The sequence below is a fragment of the Rhopilema esculentum genome, chromosome 4 (genome assembly GCF_057945365.1).
Source record: "Rhopilema esculentum isolate cy_ngs chromosome 4, ASM5794536v1, whole genome shotgun sequence".
In the NCBI taxonomy this organism is placed as follows: Eukaryota; Metazoa; Cnidaria; class Scyphozoa; order Rhizostomeae; family Rhizostomatidae; genus Rhopilema; species Rhopilema esculentum.
This window is the reverse complement of record NC_142818.1, coordinates 5,001,256-5,025,227: the sequence shown is the minus strand read 5'-3', so window position 1 is coordinate 5,025,227 and position 23,972 is coordinate 5,001,256. Positions and strand designations below refer to the sequence as shown.

At 38.7% G+C, this 23,972-nt stretch overlaps 1 protein-coding gene and 1 long non-coding RNA gene across 3 annotated transcripts; one reads left to right on the top strand and one right to left on the bottom strand.

Moving 5' to 3' along the window:
- Positions 1–454: 454 nt before the first annotated feature.
- On the top strand, positions 455–6,796 carry LOC135691194 (uncharacterized). Its single transcript, XR_010516738.2, has 3 exons — positions 455–594; positions 2,242–2,421; positions 5,997–6,796. It is a non-coding gene; the product is annotated as an uncharacterized LOC135691194 (long non-coding RNA).
- On the bottom strand, positions 689–19,486 carry LOC135691188 (organic cation transporter protein-like). 2 transcript variants are annotated; one of them, XM_089116020.1, is made up of 8 exons: positions 18,893–19,485; positions 12,855–12,958; positions 9,389–9,712; positions 7,796–8,011; positions 7,362–7,496; positions 5,970–6,070; positions 5,123–5,231; positions 689–2,396 (listed from the first exon to the last, which is right to left on the bottom strand). In XM_089116020.1, exons 1-8 carry the CDS (start codon positions 19,202–19,204, stop codon positions 2,159–2,161), a joined length of 1,539 nt encoding a protein of 512 aa, XP_088972146.1. In that variant the 5' UTR covers positions 19,205–19,485; the 3' UTR covers positions 689–2,158. The 2 variants fall into 2 exon arrangements, with proteins under 2 accessions (XP_088972146.1, XP_088972148.1); XM_089116022.1 differs by lacking the exon at positions 7,362–7,496 and having other exon boundaries at positions 18,893–19,486.
- Positions 19,487–23,972: the final 4,486 nt, after the last annotated feature.

Sequence of the window (23,972 nt, the reverse complement as noted above, 5' to 3'; positions counted from 1 at the left end):
ATCCAAAGAAAAGAAAATCATTGAGTTTGTGAATTAACAGAAAAGCGAGAAACAAAACACCACAGAATTACTTGAAAGAAATGCGCAGTTCCGAGAATGGTGCTGTGAAGGCTGTCAGATTATATGAATGAAAGCGGCAGAGTCATATAAGTAAACGATGCTTCAGATTCTAAATCATCATTACATCTTGTTATTACTTTACAGCTAAAACAACTACTATTTTATCTCTGTGAGACTGTTGAAATATCAGGTTCATAGTTTAGAATAATTTTACAATGGTTTAGCACAAAATTCTACAGGAGGTTACACTTTCACATAAAAGGAAATAGAATGACGGATCTAAAGCCTGGTCACTCGACGCCATCCGAGGGCATCTATGTGTATGGGCTGTTTCTGGACGGCGCTTGTTGTGATAGGCGTGGTTGCAAATTTGTCGAGCCGCCACCAGCTCTTCACCCAGATACCCGTCATCAATATATACACCAAACAAATTTCGCCGCCAAGAAATGAAAGCAGCCTTGGCTTATCCACAAAAAGCTAATCAGGACAGACCGGACATACATTGCATAGATCCGGACTACTAAGTGTTAAGAGGTATGTATTGGAGATTTGGTTAGCTTGTGTATTTTTAAATTGACGGTATTCGTAGAATGAAAAAATGAGATTCGATTTCAACATCTTATTTTACAATTTTGTAATTACTCACAAGAATACAGTATTCATAGACGAAATCTCGTAATCTACGGCACTACTTTCATATTTATTTTGATTGATCGATGCTTAAAGGGCCACTCCAGCCCAAAATTTTTATTTCAGAATACGATGTAATCAGACCTCCTGAACACGAATCTGTTATTATTTTTTTCATATCTCTAACCGTTTTGTAGTTATTAGCGTTTGTAAATTGGTCATTGAGTTGAATTGTTTTTCAACCGTGTTATCGGAGATCTCCGGATTGACGTCACAGGCATTTTCGGCCTCGGTAAATTCGCGGCAAGTATCATCTTCGGCCTGTTGTACTTTTAATATAACCACATTTCTGACCATTTGGGGGGCAGTTCACAAGACTGGCTGTTAAAAAACTTATATTTAGAGGACAAAGTTTATCTCAAAGCCCGGCAAATTGCGTTGCTTAGGGGGTGCGTGTCACACCTTCCCCAAACCCCCTCCAAACCTCTACACCCTGCAGTTTGGCCAAACGTTCAACATAGTAAAATGATAATAAGAATGAATTGTGACTTACGGGGAAGTTTCCATCTTGTGAATAGGGTTCTTCTTCTAATGCGTTAAGACATCAATTATTATTCAGCTCCCTGGAAATCCCTGAGATGACACGACGATAAGAAATGCCTTCGGTCAGAAATCCATTCACATCTGAAAATTCGTGAAGCATTCCATATTAAAAAGCTTGCTGCGTTGCCAAGATGAGGGTATGCGTTCAGGTTGAAGCTTCCATCTTTGATTTGTCGATTTATTAGTCCATGTTGGCTGGAAGCTTCCGCTGAACATCAATCGCAATGAAGGAAAATAAATAAAACGACAACCGAGATTCCGACATGAATCGCCTCTTCCGAGCCTCTACCGAGTCGTGCGAATTTCAGTGCGAACGTATAACAATAGCGCCGAATGTTGAAACAATAGCCCTTTCACACGTCACAAAGTGCTTTTTCCGAAAAAAATTTTGTCGTATTTTTACGGTGATTCTCAACTTTGAGCGTCTATATCTGGAAAACGAGTTAAGCTTTTCGAAAAAAAATTTCACGATAGCTTCTTTTTCTCGACTAGCTACCAATTTATGCAAAAATCTCAGAAAAATTTTTTGGGCTGGAGTGGCCCTTTAAGTATAATAAACCAATCAAAATGGTTGCTTTTTAGAAGAGGGCGTATGCATTGCCTACTTTTGTACCAATGTTCGCCCACAAACACAAACAAGCATAATGCAATGCAAGCCCGTGAACCTTTTTCACATTCCATCTTATAAGCATGAATCTTTGCCAGGGAATTCCAGAAGCACAGAAACACAGGCAATTATATGCAGAAATTTACTGTTAACAGAATAAAACCAAATCTTCAAGATATGTCAGCAGATGCTCAAGCAGTTACGTCATATGCTCAAACAGTCATATCAACCATTTTCATTCTTTCTCCGCCCAAATCTTCAGCTTTCACTAGCTTTCACATTGTCGTTCTCTTTAAATTGATCTCCAAACGATTCCAAGGTCTTTTTATCGGCTGTTTCAGGAAGCCAAAGCAACAGGATGGTACAAATGACAGCGGAGCCGCCCATTATCGAAAAAGGCAGCACCACATGGAAGACCATGAGCCATTTTGCAACCCAAGGTGCCATTGCATAACCAATTTGACAAGCGATTTGCAGAAAGCCAATTCCAGCACCTCTGTATAGGATAAAATTCAAACAAGGTAAGAGGATTGATCGAAATGGAAAATTTCATTTGGTTGCCAAATATTTAGATTGTCTTTGCAAAATAATTAAACATCAACATTGAGTGACGGTCTTAGGTTACTATAAAGCAGAAAGAATAATAAAACAGTTATGTCTTCCTGTATACAGACTGCTTGAAGAAGCATCGTCTTCTCTTTGTAATGATTATGTTACTGCAGTAGTGTAGCAAGGGGGCAAGGGTGTGACCGGCCCCTAATGCTCGGAAAATTGGACACTGGGAAAAGTGAAAATCTGCAATAGAATTAGCATCTCACGAGAGGGCTGTGATATTTTAGACACTCCAGTGCTTTTGTCACACAGAGATTCTGCAATGACAGAGAATGCGATCTTTAGGAAATGGGTAGCAATGCCATCAGGACCGAAATCCTTGGACGTTTTGAATTTACCAAAAACCTTTTTTATCTGAGGAACACCAAAGGCTTGTAATTTAAACTGTAAATTTTCAGGGTTCACTTCCAGCTTATCTTCAACAAGGGGGTTGGCTTTCTGTGGAATTTTGTCACTTAGAGATTTGCCAATATCACAAAAGAAATCATTCATTGTCTGAGCAACAGCATTATTATCGGTAACATGCGCACCATCAACATCCAGTGACTGAATTTGAGTCGTTTTTGATTTCTTATTGAGAACCATGTTAATGGTTTTCCAAGTGTTTTTAAGATCACCTTGGGAAAGGGCAATCTTATTTGTAAAATAGTCGCGCTTTAAATCTTTGTTTAATCTATTGACCCTATTTCTCGTTTGTTTATAAGCATCCATGAAAATTTTGGACTTTGAGCGTACAGCTGCCAATTTTAACCTGTCTCTTGTAGCAGACAAACATTTGAAATCCTTCGTCAACCAGGGGCAAAACTTTTCTGAAACCCTCCTGCAGCGTAAACCTCTCAATTGCCACTGGAGTTTTTCCTGAAAATTGGAAAACTGCAAGGGTTGCCCCAATCTTTAAAAGTGGAGAAAAAAACAATCGTTCCAATTATAGACCGATTTCTGTGCTCCCATTTCTGGCAAGACTCTTTGAGAAATTGATTTACAACCAACTATATGATTATCTAGACAAAAATAAACTTCTGTATTCTGGTCAATCAGGTTTTGAGAGCTCTGCATTCCACTGTAACCTGCTTGCTTTCTGGCACTAATGACTGGCACATTAATATTGAGCGTGGAAAATTTACAGGAAATATTTTCATTGATTTGAAAAAGGCTTTTGATACTGTTGATCATGCCATACTTATTCAAAAGCTATCTAAGTACGGAATTCAGGGTCTTGAGCTTCAATGGTTCAAATCATAACTTAGCAGTAGGCAGCAATTCACTAAGGTTAATGGAGTGGAATCTGACATCGGAAGCATCAACTGTGGTGTTCCACAAGGCTCTTGTTTAGGTCCACTACTCTTCCTAATCTATATAAATGATCTGCCATTCGCCTTGAAAAACTGCAAAGTTACGATGTACGCCCGACGATACTAGCATATCCTATTCCTCTAAGAGCATTGAGGATCTAACTGAAACGCTTAACAACGAATTGAAATGTTTGAAAGAATGGCTTCAGGGCAATAAATTGTCTTTGAATGTAATCAAGACTCAGGCAATGGTAATCGGAACTAGACCAAATCTGAAAAAGATTGGTGAAAACACTGTGGGTTCTCCTGCATTCTTTATCGATGATTCCCCTGTAGAACTCGTCGACAGTATTAAGTATCTTGGTGTCCAAGTTGACGTATACCTCGTGTGGGACGAGCAAATAAAATCTGTTCAAGCCAAAGTCTCCTGCTCGTTAGGTTTTTTAAAATATGCAAAGAAATTTTTGCCAAAAACTGTACTTTGCAAATTATATAGAGGTATCGTAGAACCACATTTTCGGTACTGCTGTTCTGTGTGGGGAGCTGTGCAGAGTTCCGACTGGTTAAGCTTCAAAAATTGCAAAATTGTGCCGCTAGAATTATTACAAATAGCAGCTACGATGCTCCTGCTGAAGCTTTGATTACAGAGTTAAAATGGCCAACTGTGAGGGATATGATCAGAAGTGAGACTGCATCAACTGTATATAAATCTGTTAATAGTCTCGCGCCTGATTATCTCTCGCATTTATTTGTTAGAAATTCTGATCGCAATATTATCAACCTTAGAAATGCCGAAACTGACTTGCTAGTGCCATTTATGAAAACTAGTAATGGACAGAAAGCGTTCGCATTTCGTGGAGCAAAAATCTGGAATGATCTCAGCCGCGAGGCCAAGCAAGCTCCCTCTTTACCCTCTTTTAAGAACAAGATAAAGGGTTTGTTGTAAATTTATTGTAAATAGTTGTAGATAAATTATTTATGATTGTAATTAGTTTCCTTTTCCGGTTATTAATTTAAGTGGATTTTTTAATTTGTAAAGTTTTTGGCACGGCCCCCTGAAAATCAGTCATGACTGACGGGGCTACCGTGCATAAATAATTTTAAAATGAAATGAAGCCCTGCGGATGTACACCATACTTCTTCTATTCGAGGAAGAAGCTGTAATCTTATAAACGAGCCATTGAAACCTTGAACTGCCACTTGGACTAAGTGACTTGATGCTTGATGGTAGTTAAGTTAAAAGATTATTTTTGGCACCAAGCTTCAGCGCCCTAAAGCGCCTCCGGCGACAGCTCTTTCCAGGAAGACAAGTGCTTACCTTATTACGGTTGGATAAAGCTCAGCAGACCACGTGTAGAGTGAATTGTACGACAAAGTGATGCAAAACTTTCCAAGGACACCAAAGAATACACGCAACCCAATCAAGTCTAAAAGGAAAGAAATGTTGAATGTAATAATAATAATCATCGAATAAAAAGGAGCAATTACATTTAAGGAATTAAAGTATAAAATAAAAAGAATATGGAAACATTTTACATTGACATTGAGAACCGGCGATCTCTAATGCATTTCTAGTCTAATTCAAATTTACTGATTTGAAACTGTGGCGTAGATAGATGGTGGCAAGAGGTGGTGAATAACCTGCATGTTAAGCTTAATTGCAATTTGTTGGAAATACCTCCGAGGAGAAATCCAAAAAAATCTTAAAGAAGTATGATTTATGACACTGGAGTTTAATTACTTTTTAAGAGTTTGTGTTCTGTTTTATTTCGGTTCTAATGTAGATATGTTATGTCCAGATTTATGAAGTCATATAGGTTAGATCTAAATTTCTCGCCCCTACTTTACATTTCCTATCTACGCCACTGATTTAATTACATCCATACCCCAGATGGACTCAAACACGAAAAAGCAGTGAAATCGGCATACGGACTATACCGGCTGCTTGTTTAAATGGATACCGTTTTAAGGAGATGCCTAAGAGAAGTGCTTTCAGTGAGGATGTCACTAAACACCTTCTAAATTCCTAAGAAAACATTCCTTTCTGTGTTTTCATGCAGTACGATATAAGGCCGGTTTTGAAAACATAATCGCAAAGCATGCCGGTTGCGCAAAAGCTTTTAAGTTCTAGGCATTTCTTAATAATGAGTATTGCGTTAACGTACCTGATTTCTTTCCTCCTGTCTTTGCAGGAATCACGGAGACCGCAATGCATGATATCCCGGATATAAACATGGGAATTAAAACAGTCCTCTTTCGCCCGATTCTGTAGAGAGAAAGTGCGTGAGTCATTTTAGACCCCGTTTACACTGTCCCGGGACAATTTTGTACCGTTACGGTTCTCAAGTGTTTACACTGTCGCGGTTCCAAATTGTTCCGTTTAGCCGTTCCGTTTACACTGTACCGGTACGACCTTAATTTAATGGTAGAACATTGTTTAGAAGAAGCTGTATTTAGTCAACCAAGGCTTTTATTTTGCCGCTGAAGTCAACAATCGAATTTTTATTGTGAGTTAAAATGGAGCGGAAGGCCGATTAAAACTTTACTTGGACGAAAGACAAGGTGGCTTTAATTTTCAGTGTTATTTTAGACTACAAAACTGCAAAGTCCAATCAAGGCTTGGACTGGGAAACACTACAAGCCTTTTCTGTGGTCGTCTTTTCTTCAGAATTTCCTTTTCTTCAGAATTTGAGAACGTAGTTACGCCACAATCAAAGCCTCGATTACCTGAAACAGCCATACAAAAGGCCTCTTTGTGAATCCGTGACAAAATCGTCTCGGATAGGTGTTTACACTGTCCCGTTCAAAAACGGAACCGTGACGGTACAAAATTCGTTCGCTTTCAGAGCAGGGTCAAAACTGTTCCGGATAGCAGAGCAAAATCGTCACGGTTCCACAGTGCTAGTGTAAACGCAAGGGCGAACCGCGACAGTTTTGTCACTTTTCCAAACTTGCACGGGACAGTGTAAACGGGGTCTTAGTTACCATCTAGTATGCCTACTATGGAGAAATAAGGTTCAAGGTGGGACCTCTCCAAAACGTCTTGTTAAAAGCAGCAAAAGTTGTTTTTAAAAGCACAGTTGTCTGAGATTTATTTCCAAGAAACAAGAACTTGAGAACCTAGAAACCTAGAAAACAAGAACCTAGAAAAATATTCAACTTGTAAGAGATAAGAGTCGTTAAAAAACGCTCCGTTATAAAAAGCTTGTATTTGCAGAATTTAAACCTAGCGTTTTAAAGGGTGATAAAAAATAGTGTTTTGTGTAAAATACACTATTCTGAAGTAAAAAGAAGCCACTGGTGCCACAAAATTTGAAGACAGCACGGAAAAGTGGAAACATCGCATTCTAAGAGTGTAAACTGTCAGATAATGACAAAAGGTGAGCAGAATGTTGTATCCAGATTAAAATTAAAAGGTAAATGGCATGTTTAGTCGTGGTTTGATCGGTTCCCATTTTTTCTTAGGATGAAAAGTACTGAATTATGCTTTGTTCCCGCTTTTGCATGCTTTCTTCAAAATATTTTAAACATGAACTACAGCAAAAGAAACAGTATACTTGTTGCAACAATATATCGCAAGTATAGTTGCTGGCAAGTCGACCAGATTTGCGACTATGAAGTCCCGGTACTTGTTGCCACTAAAGTCATCAGCACCAAACGAAACGCCGAAAGAAACCAAGCAATTGACCATACTGAAAACAGAATTAGTCGAATATAATTCTGAACAGCATAGCTTTCAACAGGGTGTGAGGCCACAGTTTTCTATAAAAGCGAAAAAGGTGTGAGCCTAAATTTGACGACACAAGAAAAGAAAGACTGTAAATTACTGAAGCGATGTAATCAAAATGATAATAACCAGAGAACGTTACTCCCATTACCCTCCTAATCAGCATTAAATGTTGCCACCGCTAACCGGCTCGGCATTGCTTCATCGTCATCTGTTTGATAAACGTTGCCAACGATGCATGCCCGTAGAAGTTTATCTACCTACCTCGCATATCCTTGGATCAAACTCTTAAAAGCGATTTTTTTAGGCTTGAATAAATGAAGATAATGTGTCAGTCCAGGAGAGCAGTCCATTGGAACTGGCTTTAAATTTATATCCGGCAGCTCTTTTCCATTTACCTTGGCAATCTTTCGAAATATCGCAAGCGCTTCGTCAGTTCTTCCATTTACATGAAGCCATCTTGTCGATTCCGGAATGAACCTTGCATTGAACAAAGAGTAAGCAATGAAGAATAAAGCAAACAGAATTGTGGGGTCGGAACAAAAAATGTGCCACTGCACCATTCTGATTAGACAATTATTTTTGTTCATAGCCTTTAATCAGGTAACACGAAAATTAGCAGTTTCCTGACCCTGGCCCAACCCAACCCCCCCCCCCCCCCCCATGGTGCAATAGTTGCAACTGTTACAAAATATTAACAGCTAAGTAGCTGTGCTAGCTAATAAAACTAGTTCATCCATTGATTATGATTTCGAAAATTGTGGCCTATGCGATGAAAAATACTATTACCAAATAAAATAAGACGATGTTTAGATCTTTACATGTGGTCCTCCAAAGGGAACAGAGGAACCTGTCATTTTGTAGGAGGTAATGCTTTCTGTAGGAGGTGTGGAGATCATGAGGAATATGCCGAGCAGTTGTGGGAATGCTCCCTATTTGAAAATATAAACTTTGAGCATGAGAGCATTATCCAAAAATATGTGGACAAGTTTATAAACTAAAGATTATAACACTACCTGTTTTACTTCCTCAGTGCACTTGGGTAAAAGTAACTGCTCCGAAATGGAGATTTGGTACTATATATTATTTTATTCATTTACTTTTAAAGGCAACATGAGAGCATTTGGAATTTTCAACGTGGATCAAAGGGGAACTTTTGACAAGATTTCCAATTTTTTTTAGGAACATTAAAAAAGTAAGATTAGGATCAGGGGAGAATTTTTTGAAATCTTGTAGGGAACACAGACGTCCTGGGTTGGGGGGGGGGGGGGTTGGGGGAGGGGGGGGTTGGGAGGGCTCCACCCTATTATGCTAAATCACTTCACTTAGTTTGTGGAGTTTAAAAAGAAAATATGAAAATATCGCCCATAGTTACAAAAATTGGTTTCAATAATGGCACTGCCTTTCATATTTTCAGCCGCTCGTTCTTAATCCAAATCACGGGGTGATGTAAATATTTTAAACGAAGACTATGTATCTGCCATTTGCTTTCCTCTCTCCAAATATGATAAGGTTATTGCAGATATAGTAAATATCGAAATCCTGACTCGAGCAACTCAAATAAACATTGGCTAGAATTCAAAAATATTCACAGATAAATTTGTACACAACAAACAGCTTTGACATTTGAAATTGTCATCCACGCAAAAAATTTCTGATTAAACGATGGTTGCAGTGCAAAGGTTTTCAAAACAAACAATGGCACAGAATTACGGGTTAAAGTCTAATAATATATCTCATTTCTGCTTTTATTCTCAGCATGCAAAATTTCATAGACATATCATAAAAATATCATAAGGCGCGATTCTTGAAAAGTCGATAAATACAAAAAAGTCAGCGAGTTGTAAAGTTACTTACTTGAAAAAGAGAAATGCAACAAAAAAAGGAGCTGTGGTGACTATCATCAAAATCTTCCAAGTTTGAACGAAGATTGCTATAATTCCAAGCACAACTACGCTGAGAGCAAATGAAAACCAAAGTGTAATTCCAGCGAATGGACGCCATTTTGGGCCTACAAACTCTGAAATGAGCACAAACATCTGTAAATTAACGCCAGGGACGAAAAAACCAATTAAAGTGCGTGTTAGAATGTAGAACCAAAGGGTCGGAGAAAACGAGGTGATGAAGCCAAGCACGACGACGTTCGCCATGGAAGGCAGCAGTGTTAACCTTCGTCCATACCTGGAAAAAAAAGGAATCAAAGTTCAAGCTAAAAAGTGATCAAGCATATATTCAACCGTATACATTTGTCTAAAAAGAATGAATGTTTTTCAATTATAAGCTTGCAAGGATTTACCACAAGAATGCCCACCGAGTTCTATTTTATTTAGCAATAATATATGACATGACGGCTGTGGATCTGGTCCTTCAAGCCCTTGTTCGGCCTGTACGTAATTGGACTCGCTATAGTCAATAATTTATAAAAACGATACTTATGTAGCATGAATTGCAATGGTTCCTATCTTATCCTGTGACTTTCCATCGTTGATGTTACTCTGAAACTTATTTAACGTGCAGAGAACACGGAGGCAGTGAGAGAGACAGTGTGTTGCCTGTGTAACTCTGATGTGAACTGAACTGACCTATGAACTGACTAACATACAAATTAACATACTTATATACAAAATAAATGTGCTGACTAATGATGAGTTAGGGAATGTCCTGTGGTAGGTGATGCCGTGAATGACGTAAGTTGATGTCATGGCAATGGCATGATGCTTGTTTTGTAGCGTTCGCTGAAGCGAACTGAAGCAATGACTTTTGCACAAAGTAGATACCATGGGCGTACCGAGGTAGGGTGTGGGGATGTTTCTGAGGAGCCCGTCAACAATTTTTGGCTTGGCAGTAAAAGTTCAGATTAGGCGCCATTTCATAAAAATATTGAGAGGGTGCAAGGAGTTGTTATTTACTTAAATGAAAAGATTCCTAAAAGGAATTAATGAAAGGAAAAAAAACTGAGAAATTATGTCCCAATCTAAAGAAATTTGTGTTGCATAAGCTTAAATATTTAACAACGACACCGGAAAATCGATTAAAACCATCAAATAGCTTTCAGTCTGTGGATATTTATTGAAGAGAAAGCTTGTGTTTTTTGAAAAAGTGCTTCAAAAAGTGCATTTTCCAGCAAACTTTTCCCTCTTCGGCGGCAACCATGGTGCCGCCTCGGACAATGTAGTAATACCCTGGGATTTTTCCGATGTATAGATCTAAAAGGTCTGATGATAATATGTAAATAGATGTTGTGAATTGACACGATGTATTGCGGAGGATGATAAAATTTTTCTATCATGTCCTGTCAGTAATTGAATAGCCCCTCTCCCCTCATTTGAAGGTCTTACAATACGCCACTAATAGATAGATATAGATCAGTGTGCTTCCTAGCTCTTGCACTTTTCTGCACATTTCCAATACTTTGAAGGAAAATTGGAAGATATGTGGGGCACCATATTGACCCTTTGCACCCCTGCGATCTCATCCCCAGCAAGACACTATACCACCCTGAGTAATTATTAATTAATCGCCTCTGTCATACTTTCATCGTTACATTGACATCTTTCTATTGTTCATTTTCTTCATCCGGCTCTATCCCATCAATCGTTTAATTTCGTTGAAGTACTGTACTTAGGTGGACAGGATACCTCCGCTTTCTATTCCCCCTATGTTATTAGGGACAGCGAACGACAATCTGAAAGAATTTTAGAAGTCCAAACTTCCGAGTTATAGCAAAAAAATTCTCTTCGGGTGATCTCGCAAAGAAATTTGCAAATTTTGTACTTGAAAGGAAAATCAATGCAGCGATGAGATTATTAGATAGAAACAATACCAGCGGCATATTGAGTCTATTTGACAAGGTTATTGACGAATTGAAGATGAAACCATAGTAACTTCAGCACCAGCGGATCCTTCCACTCTCATGGCTGGATAGATTCCTTTCATTGATCCTGTAATGTTTGAGAACATTGATGAAACAATTATTACTAAGGCTGCATTACATACAAAAGGTGCAGCTGGTCCCCCTGGAATGAATGCTGATGGACGGCGGAGAATTCTACAATCCTTGCCAAAATTGTTGGAACACATGTGCAAAGCTGAAGCTTTTTTGAAAAATATTTTTTGAAATTTTTGAAACGGCAGTGATATTTTGATGAGGTAGTTTTAGACTTGCTTTGTTTATTTGCATGCTGCAATGGGAAGGCGTTCCAGTTATTTTTGGCAAGGATTGTAGCCTTCAAAAATTTTGGGAACACGGGTGAGGAACTGAAAACAGCTTTAGCAAAATTCATACGCATACCGTGCACAAGAGATTTGAAGACTCGATTAAAGCATTTGTTTCCTGCCGCTTGGTTCCTCTTGAAAAGAGTCCTGGAGTTCGACCAATCGGCATTGGAGAAGTATTGAGAAGGATCATTGGAAAATCAAGTATACTCCTGATGATATACTCGAGAGTGGAGGATCTCTACAATTATGCACTGGATTACCTTCAGGGTGCGAGGCTGCTGTACATGCAATGAAAGATATTTTTGAAGAGGAAGAAACTGATGGCCTGCTTCTAGTGTTTGCATTAAATGTCTTAAATGGCTTAAATAGAGAGGCACTATTGCATAACATCAAGTATATATGTCCTCCTATGGCTCAATATGTAAATAACTGCTATGGAAAACCATCTCGTCTCTTTATCACAGGAGGTAAAGAAATAGGCCAATGATAAAACTTTAAGTGACCCCTAGATTCGAGGCCCTGGGTCAATTTGCCCCTCCTTGTCCCCCTCTCAGCGGCTCTGCTCATATTTTGTTTCTGTCTGAAAAATTTTAAATTATCGAAGAACTTCGTGAAAAAGAGTCCGAATTGTTTTGTCCAAAATATTTTGTCAGAAATTTATACACACCCGAAATTATTGTCGTTGAATATCCAAGCTTTCTTATCCAAGAAACTGATGGCTGTCAGAAATTTATATACACCCGAAATTATTGTCGTTGAATATCCAAGCTTTCTTTGGGGTAAAAGATAGCGAGCAAGCTAAACAAGATTCAGGTTTTTCATTTGGGGAAAATATGCTGCAAATATTCAATTGGCAAATGTCTGATTAGTGTTCCAAGGTGCTGCGAATAAAGTCTCTTTTTTCTGCTTTTCTCGTACATTTTAAGTTTACTGCCACAGGAAAATAGGTGTTCAACTTCATCTTCGACAAAAATATTACTGAGCCAAGGTCTCTATCATTGGAGTTATTTATTATTAAGTACAAAGACGACAACCTTGTGGAAAACAATATATGAATTACATAACAGCGTAGGCATTATCGTGAAAAGTTGTTGCTCTTGCTTACCGATCTGATGTCCATCCCAGTACGATCGCACCGATAGCCCCCGAGACAAAAACCAAAGATGTTGCCAAGTAGCTGTATACTTCTGTGTCGCAGTATAGGTCAAACTGTTGAAAATATGTTTCTTTGATCACAGACTGTTTGTGACTAAATAAGGCATAAACCATCGAATCAGCCCCCTGGAAGCTTAATATTTTTGGCACTTTCGTAACTCAAAGTGGGAGTAGAGGAGAGGGGCTTATAAAAATCAACTGCAAGTTGTCATAAAAATAACCCTTTTCGTAGGTTTTTCAATTTGTCCAAAATAATTTTGTTTGCAATTATGCTTTGCTAACACTTTTTTAGATATCCTACCAAAGTATACATCAAAGCACTGAAAAATATTTTAGTCCACATCATTGATATTTTTATTGTCTTTTCGTCAATGCCTCGCTTTGTCGTAGATTTTTCATTTACCAATTTAATGTGCCATCACTCATTAACTAGAATGGTGTATCTTTCCGTTACATTTCATTCAAGCCCCTCATGGGGCTTATTTTGCCGTAAGGGTTGGGGCTTTTTCGAGGCGGGCGTATTCGAGCCAGCTTATTCGAAGAGTCATATACGAAGCGGCGGGCTTTTTCGAGGCAGACTTATTCGAGGCAGGCTTATTCGAAGCGGTCATATACGAAGCGGGCTAAAGTGATGACGTCACAAAACTTTTTTAGAATTTTTTAATTTGGATCACAAAACCTGAAAATGCATTATAACATACCTCTGAATGTGCAAAATCTGTCAAATGTGTTTCAATTTGGCTGAGATATGGCCACATGTGCACTGGCTCTTTCCCTATCAAACCCTTGTATATTCGTCTTCGTTCATAACTTTATGAATATGAACAGAGCCAAAAGAACAATAGAGTTGTCAAGTGATGACGTCACAAAAGTGTAATTTTAGAATTTTCGAAATTTGTTCCAATAATCTGAAAGAACATCATGAAATATCTCCAAATCTGCAAAATCAGTTAAAAGTATTACGTATGGGCTGAGATATGATCTGATGAACACAAGCTCTGGCCCCATCAAACCTCTGTATTTTGGTCTCAGTTCAAAACTTTTTCAACTGAGCCAAAATAACAGTTATCCGTTAGCAAACTTCGAATCTTTTATTAACCATAGCTCACCCAATTTTTGACAAATTTAACTGATTTTGCATAGATGGGAGTATTTCATGGTGATAAAATTCGAAACTTCTAACTCTATACCCTGGGTGTCAGACCCTCAGAGAGTCAAAGGATAAAGAACGGGGAAAGGAATTGCGAATGAGAACGGAAGAGGAAAGGGAAGAGACGAGGCTCTGGATCCATCGTTCAACAACCCCTTTCTTGCTTACAGCGTAAGCTATTTGGAATCACTTTTAGGATACGAACAAAGGTTGATCGTGAAACATTGGTATTTACAGAAAATATCTTGGCAAATTTTGGCAAATATCTTGAGTGTGAAATTAGTTTTTGACACTTTTTAAAGTCCTTCTTATTTCAAAACTCAAACCACGATCGCAAAAATTTACGACTAAAGATGACAGTTTTTAACCGACAAAATGTGTTTGTGTAGAGACAATCTCCTCACACTTTCCCAGTAATTCTATGAGTGACGCCCCTTGATGTTATTTTGTTCAGATTTTCATTGTGCATGACAACGCCTAAATACTTTATCATACTGCATAATAGCAACTGATTTAGACCTGTTAATAGCAACAAGGGCAATAACAATAGCACTTAATTTGCTTATGGGCAGCGCCATTTTTCCATATAAATGTTCCAGACCAATATGACTCTTCAGACCAATATGACCCCTGGGTCCAGACCAATATGTCCAGACCAATTCGACTGCCGGACCAGTATGACTCTGATTGGACCAGTATGACTCCTGAAGTGGCCAGCCTCGCTTGCAATTTTTTTAGAAAAACTGTAAAGCGAAAAATACTTGCCTGTTTCTGCAAAATTAGGAACATTTGCACTTTATTTTGAAAAGGTTGGTTTATCAAATACATTAGGACTGGTGCGTGAGGTCTGGCATTGTTCCTGCCTATACTAGACAATTTCGGAGTTCGCAATGCCATTGCAAAAGTGGGGCAAATGCTGCGTAAATTGCAACGACGGCCTAAAGCATTGAGATTTGTAAATTTTTCTCTAGCTCAAGCAAGGTTCATTGCTTATTAACAAAATTAAGGTTTTAATTGTGTATAAATCTTTTTATGGGTAAACAGCCTTTTTCTAGTATCTATTGCTTTATTTATATCAAACTTCCTTCATGAAATTCCTCTGGTTGTCTTTTAAGTCTTTCTGCAGAATGCCTTTGGATGTTAAACCGAAGTTTTCAATTACACTTCATAGTTTTATCGACATTTAGCAAGAGTTTTTCTTAGGATAACAAAGACGTTTTTTCTTCCAATGTGTAGTCAAACAATCACTTGATGAAACTTTCTTGTGCTCTTCTCTCCGATCTTCCTTCGTCATCATTAACGCGGCTTTCGATTCGTTTCGTTGGGTAATCGGAACACATTCATTCACATTGCACAAAACACAATGAGCGCCTGCTGCAATAAGTAGACGTTTTGATTGATACGCAGGCAGCGGTAGCATACTTCGCCATTTGTCATTTTTACACAAGCCTCTGGACTGCCAAAGACCAACTGATATTCGCCATTCATAAGGCCTTCTTCTTCGACTGTTTCGTCGTGAAGACAGCAAGCAGGTATGCCCACATTAACAACCGATTTGACTTGAACTTCCATTAGTGCACGCAATGGTGAAATAACAATAACAATGTTTCTTTTTACAAATTGCTTGTACTTAATACGGTCCAAAGATAGCTAATAATTTCTGTGCAACTTCCAGAGATTTTCCATGGCCCGTTGGGAGGATTGCAAAGACTTTTCTATTATCAGTAAAAATTGATTTCATTATCTCTTTCTGCTGTGGCGAAAGTGTCCTAATGTGAGGAAAGAACTCTATTGAATCTTCGTTCACTGCCGTACTCAATTCTTCTTTCATGACAAAAGACAGGGACATATGATTTGATCGATGATTCTTGATAATGATTGTAAATAAAGATGATTAGCCAACCAGCGCCGAGTATACCGCAAACGGTATACTGGATGCCTATTGATAGAAAAGGAGAATTCTATTTCGTCATCGGTCCCAGCTCTCTACAGAGCTGCACGAGATAGTGTGCCGCAGTGCATGTTAACCAGTTGTGTGCAAGTGCTTGTGATGCCAGATGTGCGTAATTACAATCTGTGGTTGCTTTAACGAGTTTTTGCAGAGCCAATGTTTCCTGACAAACTTTCTAGATTTCAATCTGCTCAACTGTTTGGTTTATCTTAGCCAGATATTTCATTCTTCTTCATTATCTTTTGTTATCTCACAGATGTCTGCTGAAAACAGCAAAATACGGGACTTGGCAGCTAGTCAAGCTTCCATTTTCGAGACCATTTTATCTAGGCCTGTTATGCAAGAACATTCAAGTTGCACTTCTGATCAACCCCTTAATGCTGATCTACTTCTTATTCTACAGAAATGAACGACACTTTCGTCTCATCCAATCAAACGCTTTCCAAGTTTATCAAAAACCTAATCGTCGTAGAGATCACAAGCCCTCTGAATCAGATTTTGATTCTGATTGTGGCGAGTTTGAAGAACCTCCCAGTAAACGAAAATTACTTGCCACGGCCACTGTTTCTTTTAGCGCCAAATAGGCAACAAAATTTTTCAGATGTGGCTACAGATAGTCCTGCACGCACACCCGTTCCTCCTACAGCTGGGCATATGCACGAGACTAGACTCATCCTTCAGCAGACGATGTAGTGCGTCTCTTTGGTGCGCAAGACTTTGACGAAGGAGTCAATGACTTTGACATTAAAACGCTCATCTCTCAAGATGAATTCTTAAGTGAGGTAGAAAATGCCGTTGCTACAGCTAAACAGAGTCGCTTTTTTAGATGGAGGTCGTTATCAAGTTTTCAATATTGGCTGATGCGATGATCTTAGAACCTTTCACCTACAGCACCTGAGGGCAGAAACGCCGTGCCGCTGTTCGCTAAATTTAGCCGTGCCGCTAAACCTACAAAAAATTCAACAAGATCAAGCAACCGGAATTCTTGTAACCCCAAACTGGCCTACTCAGCCGTGGTTTCCCATTCTCAAAAGTATGCTGTATGCTCCACCTGTCCATCTAAGACCAAGAAAAAACCTGTTGCAGTTACCAACAATGCCTCAATTACAACATCCGCTTCTCCACAAACTGCAGTTAATGGTTTGTCTAGTATCCGGGAAGCCCTCTCATTGCAGGGTTTCACGACCCCCTCTATACATCTCTATAGACTTCGTGGAGAAGTTAAACTCAGAAATGATATGTTACCCATATAAACGCTGGGTTGACTTTTGTACTCGACATGGCTGCAATCCAGTTTAAAACAATGTACATAATGCTGTACTCTCTCTAACCTCGCTTTTTGAATCCGGCTTCTTGTATAGCTGTACCAACACTGCTCGCAGTGCACAAAGTTCCATATTAAACTCTAGTACTTTAAACTCTAGCGCTGAACCAAAGCTGTATGCGTTTGCCCACCTAGTAGAATATCTTAAAGGAACAGAAAAGCTACGTTCTGGAGTTGTTGATAACTCATACACGACCGCATCGCGCTGCTGCATCCGGTACAATTGCACGTTGGAGTAAAGCATTCCTTACTCTTGCAGGAATTGACACCAATATGTATAAATGTCCTAGTGTTCGGACCGCATCCACGTCACAGGCTGTGCGTTCCAATATCAATCACATGGCTGATGTTCTTCAAGCTGCAGGATGGTCCAACGAGCACACTTTTCGTCGTTTCTAAAATTTGCCTGCTGAAAAAATTTTAATTTTGGAACAGCATTAATTTCCAGTTAATATGCTTTTTTGTGTTTTCTTTTCCAATTGATATGCTTTCTGTATCGATTTACATACAATGGCGCCTCTTCAGTGGTTTTAAAAACCTTTGATGATGCTTGTTCTAGTTTTTCAAGTAAATGTCTTAATGACAGCTCTAAAATCTCGTGCAGCTCTGTAGAAAGCTGGGACCAATGACAAAATAGAATTGTAAAATTAAATGAACCTAACTGTAGGTGAAGTTTGATTGTAATTCTGTGAGTCATCGGTCGCGACCGGAGGAGCTGTACGCTCTCCCAGTATTCCATTGACCCCGCCCAGTTCCTCCTGTCGCTTGTCATTGATCCATTTTTCTCTCTCAAGGCTGGTTCACATGCACTGCGTCACACTATCTCGTACAGCTCCTCTGGTCACGACCAATGACTCACAGAATTACAATCAAACTTCACCTACAGGTAGGTTAGTTTAATTTTACAATTTGAAAGGAGGTTGTTGAACGATGGATCTAGAGCCTCGTCTCTCCCCTTTCCTTTTCCATTCTCCTTCGCAATTCCTTTCCCCGTTCTTCACCCTATGACTCTCTGAGGCTCTGGCACCCGGGGTAAAACAACAATGATTTATTAGCAAAAATCAAATTTTTCATTGGCCACATCTCACTCGATTTTAGACATATTTGACTGATCTTGCATATTTAAAAGCATTTCATTGTGTTCTATTATGTTAAAATTGCTAGAATGTAGTTAGATTGAAAAAGTCTAAAAGATTTCACCTAGCCGCAAAACTCAGTTTTGAATAACCAAATTTCTTCCAATTTTGCTCTCTAAAACACGCCTTTGACCATTGTTGCACTGCTCATTTTAGTAAAATTTTCTAGTGTGTTCTCAGTTATAATTTGTCTAGCCTGCATAACAAATTATGGAGACAATATTGTCAAAGAAAGCTTATTTTATTCATCGTATGACTGATTGTCACTGCGGAACCGCAAAGTAGCAAATGTCAAATTCGCTAGGCGTACTTTTACGTATACAGAAAACATCGAGGCTTACTTCAAATTCGCTCGAGGAAAACAGTTACGGTCAAGGCACAGAATAAGAATGCATTTGGTTATTCTTAATCTGTGTTCAAGGCTTACCTGAGTCATGATAGAATATTCCTTCGGCTTTGTGAATTGCCATTCTGACCTCGGCATTTTGCATCTCTCTTTGTAAAACTTACTCTGTGTATCGTATGTGCCATTTAGATGACAAACTGTGCTGTTGGCGACGCACATCCAGGGAGGGTTGTGTTGCGCAAAATATGGTATGAGTATGAGCATTGACCCTGGGAAGATCATTATACAAAATGCTGTTTCAAGAAGAATCTGAAACTTTCCGAATTCACCAATTAAAGGCAAAACGTCATCAATGCTCAATGGTTCCGTCGGGATATTGGATGGTGTGGCCATTTTGAATTGATTTAAGTAACGAGTTGCGTTTAGTCGAGATAACTCCCAAACTCTGCTTGTCGTAGCTTCAAAACTCTAACATGGATGGCGGACCTCAACCTGATTTTGTTCAATTAATTTACGGTTCATCTGTTGTTGCAGATTGTGTTGCTTGGTTTGGTAAATTTTTGATATGGTACGATATGAAATATACATTTCAATGAACGGAAGACTATCTCCCCTACGACGCCCGCTACGCGGGCAGCCAGTAGCCCTACTGTAGAATATTAAGATTAGCCTTGGAAAGACAAGAGTTCCATTAATCTCGATTCCAAAATGAGGAAAGGTCACGTGATAAAATAAACTGCTTACACTCCTGTGCGAATTGAATTCGCACTCCTGTGACTATCGCTAGGAAGGGGGGAGCCTTAAAAGAAAGAGGGGGATTTCAGGACTATTATGGTGGGTTATGGCAACTTAGTCGGTCTTGACGTGTTTTCACGGGCAGACATTTTGGGTATCATACTCAGGGTCTTTGTTCTGAGCTCTGTTGCAAGAATTTGGCGAATTTTATCTGCTTGCTGGTGTCTTGGCAGGACAAAATGTCGATAAATGTGTATTCAATAGGTTTCTGTGTTAATAAACCATCGAAATAAGGTCTGAAGAAAGTCTGCCGCATCGATCAATTCGAAGTTGATGATCGCTGCATCTAAATTAAGCAATAAGCTTCCTCTATTTGAAATTAGGGAGGTTTAGATAAGTCTCCGCTCTAAAATCCTTCTTGAAAAGTTTAAACGTTCGTAGCTTAGAGTTATTTTTGCTGTTAACTGACGATTGATTTATCTTTTTATACCATTGATTCGTTAAGTTTTTTAAGAGTCTTCCTGAATAATACATTACTAGAAATCTGATTTGCATCCGTGTAGACATGCTCCATATTTAGAAGTTTCAGGACAAACTTAACTGAGTTTAACCAATCATTTTGATCTCCTGGGAGCATTCTGACTTCGTTGTACGCCAGGTTAATCAGTGAGTTATCACTAAGGGTGGCGATTCTGTGCCAGAAATTCATCATTGTGGCTAACAAGTAGATTAAGCCTGGTTTCCATATCGTCGTAAGCGACCAGGACGTGTCCCAGCAGAGGATTGGTGATGCTGCTGCGACGCTTACGATGATATGGAAACGTGTTTTATAGTGATGTCCCCGATGTCCCCGTCATGTCGCCGACGTCCCCGTAGAGATAAATAATGTTGAACTATGTTCAACTTTTAGAACATCCCCGATGCATCGCCGTTGTGTCCCCGTCGATGCGGGGACAGTTTTCCAAATGGAAACCACACACTTGTGATCGGCGACATCGGGGTAGCTCAATTATTCACTTCGAGATTGATAATAGTGCATTGGAGACTCTAGCAAAATGGCTACTCGAAGCTCTAGAGCTACAATCTTTGTTCAATCCTTCCTGAGATGCAAACATTGTCCTACCTGTAAAGTATTCCCTGTCATGTAATCTGAGCTCCTCAAAAAGAATGTTAAGTTGTCCAAACTCCAGCCTTTTCTTTAAGAAAGAACCGACACCCACATTTTGCGTCTTCTTTCCTGCTTTTTCTTCTCAGCCTTATTCTTCTCAATGCTAAAAGCGCGTAAATCATTTTCATCTGAATAAGTGTGTGTACAGCTACCATGATTGTTTGCCCCGAACGGTCAAAAGCGCGCGAAAATACAGCTCTCCGACGACATGACTGGGACACGTATGAGGGTCAAAGATGAACGAGCATGTTAGTATCAAAAGGAAATGAGTTCCTTTCCCTCAAGATGTATTACCACTGATTAAATCTGATTCCATTTTTCTTTCATAATATCATAATTTCAGCTGACTTATAAATTGAGAGTAAAATAAAATATCACTGACAAAATAATTGTCTTAAAAAATAACCTATGTGTTTATCTTTAAACTAGGCAGCCGTAAATAATTATTATTTCTATATTTCTTTTCAACCCAAAATCAAACATGTTTACATTCTAGATTAAAAAGCAAGTTAATAGAAATATTTTACGTTTGTGATAAACAAAGTAAACAGCAAAAAATTAAAAAATTTAACGTGGACTGCACGTCTGCATCAGTTTTTTGCTCTCTTATGGCACTTCAGCTGAGAATTCAAGCCTTCGTTCTTGTCCAATACTAAAAAACATTGTTTTGAAAACAAGGAAATGTCATAGAGTTTAGAGGGGCGATCCACATTAGTAAAAACGTTTATATTTGATTGTAAACTACTCGAAAAATGTCGCAAAAGATACATGAACTTACTAGTTACCTATCTACCTCGCATATCCTTGGATCAAAATCCTAAAAGCGATTTTCTTAGGCTTGAATAAATGAAGATAATGTTTCAATCCAGGCGAGCAGTCCATTGGAACTGGCTTTAATTTTATATCTGGCAGCTCTTTTCCATTTACCTTGGCAATCCTTCGAAATATCGCAACCGCTTCGTCAGTTCTTCCATTTACATGAAGCCATCTTGTCGACTCCGGAATGAACCTTGCATTGAACAAAGGGTAAGCAATGAAGAACAAAGCAAACAGAAATGTGGGGTCGGAATCCTTCCAGAGCAAAAAATGTGAAACTGCACCATGCTGATTATATAAATACTTTGGTTCATAGCCATATTTGCAGACGCAATTTCAGAAACTAACCCATCTTCAATAAACAAATACGCATCTTTAATGTCACAAGCTGTCGCGAAAAAATGTACAACTTACTACCGTATCAGCACCTCCTAAGCTCAACGAAATGACAAAGTTACAGCAATATAAAAAGGCCCCTGTTAATATGCTTCATTATTTCGCTTAGCTAAGAGTGGTTGATAAACACTTTAGAAGCATTTATAACTTGAAAGCCCGCGGCTTTTATAAGGGCACTTATCATGGTCATCAGTAACCCGGAAGATGTTGCAAAATGGGTACTGTGGCAGTAAAAAATTCAACATTGAAGTGATGCTTTCTCTTACTGAAAGGGTACTTAAGAAAATTTTGGAGGATATGGTGCATGAATTCGTCAATAGTGTCAACCCCTAAACAAGACATCATTTCCCAGTTGACTCACTCAAACTTTTTATACATGGGGAGGTCCATCTGCAATTATAAAAAAGTATTACCAAAAAGTATGAAAAAAAATTAAGCAGACCAAAAATTATCAGCTAAAAAGTGTGGATAAGATCCAAGAATGCAAAATCTCTTTTTTTGAGCACAAAAGAGACCACTAGTCGTGGTTATTTAGACTGTTTCCTAAAACAATCATCTTAAACTTGATTATTAATAATGTTCCATAATAATAATGAACTATAATAATGTTCTTTTATTCTTGTTTTTGACATATTTATGTTTTTATGTATTTGTGTATTTAAGTACTTCATTAATACCTATTGGCCGGTGAGTTCTTCAAGGTGACTGCTTTAGCCCTCTTCTTTTCAACCTTTTTTCATACATTATCCAGTATATCAAGGCCGAGCAATTTAGACTTCTTGGTTTGTCTCAACATGATAATGAACGCTGCCGTTATCAGGTCCACTGTTTCCAATATGCCGACGATGCTGCAGGTGTTCAAGTGGGGAACGTGAGAACCAGCTACTGTTAAACTGCTTCTTGCGATGCTGCCACCAGTCAGATTCATTCCACCTTGCAGCGTTCATATGGAAAGAGTTCATCCCACCTCCCATGCAGTGGGATCTCACTTAACCGGGCTAGCTTGTTTTCCATATAAACGCAAAACGAAAAACACAAAGGATATTAAAGAAGAGTGGGGTTTCATCTCTCAGCTCACAAGCTGGAAGGTGGGATGATTTTCTCCACATAAACAGGCCCTTACATGATCATATATCAAAATAAATTGGTTCGTTCACGGCTCATCTATGGTTGGATTGTGTTGAATTGTTTTGGCTTAGCATGAAAGTACATTAAGTTTTGACAAAATACCTACTTCTTCATTAGCTTTCAACAATAATCGCGGGAAAATTTCTGGGTCCAGAGTGAATTGTTCGTGTCTGAAGAGTGCTTTCGACTTTCTTGGTCAAAGACAATCTTAGATACTTTGTTCTAATAAACGTCTAAAAACATGCAAATTCTTTTGGGTCTTTGTGTTTTGCTCCTGGGCCAAGCATGGTACCACATCGAGCTAAGTTGGAGGTAGGGTTGTACCGGATCAGGATTTTCAGAATCCGGCCGGAACCGGATTTACCGGATTTCTTCGTGGAATATCCGGCCGGATTCTACCGGATAATCTGACCATTTATAGAATTTTCAGTAATAAAAAGTTTTGAGCCACTTTGCGAAAAACTGTATAGCGAGAAGATCAAAGAGACCTATTCAGGGTTGCCAGATTGAATTTACAAACGAAGGCTAGACTGGTGAGCAATTTAAGCCAAAATGCTCATAAAAAGGCCAAATCAAAAACTCTCTCAAGAATCCATTGAGCAGGCACTGGTTATATTTCTACGCTTGTGCCTGTTAGATAATTTCTTAATTTGATAACAATCTTACTTTTTTCCAAAACCCTTTGCTAATATCAAGATAATATTTAGGTTGGGTGATAAAATTTGAAATTTGGTTAACACTTTTTAGTTAACTACTAATTATTCTATGAATGTAGTAATTACTTATTAATTTTGGACGTCTGCTGAAAAGGCCAACAAGGTCAAATTTAAGTAGTAAGCAAAAAACAATTTTTCCAGGCAATCCAAATCTACAAACCAAAAATGAAAAATTTGGCCTAAAATACCGATCTGGTAACCC

What these genes read in the sequence shown, in the direction of transcription:
- LOC135691188 (XM_089116020.1), bottom strand. Translation starts at nt 19,204, where the DNA reads ATGGCCACACCATCCAATATCCCGACGGAACCATTGAGCATTGATGAC. An exon ending in GTTGCATTTCTCTTTTTCAA is followed by an intron (nt 8,012 to 9,388) that starts GTAAGTAACTTT and finishes GTTCAATGCAAG; the next exon opens with GTTCATTCCGGAATCGACAA. An exon ending in CTTTATCCAACCGTAATAAG is followed by an intron (nt 2,397 to 5,122) that starts GTAAGCACTTGT and finishes TATCCTATACAG; the next exon opens with AGGTGCTGGAATTGGCTTTC.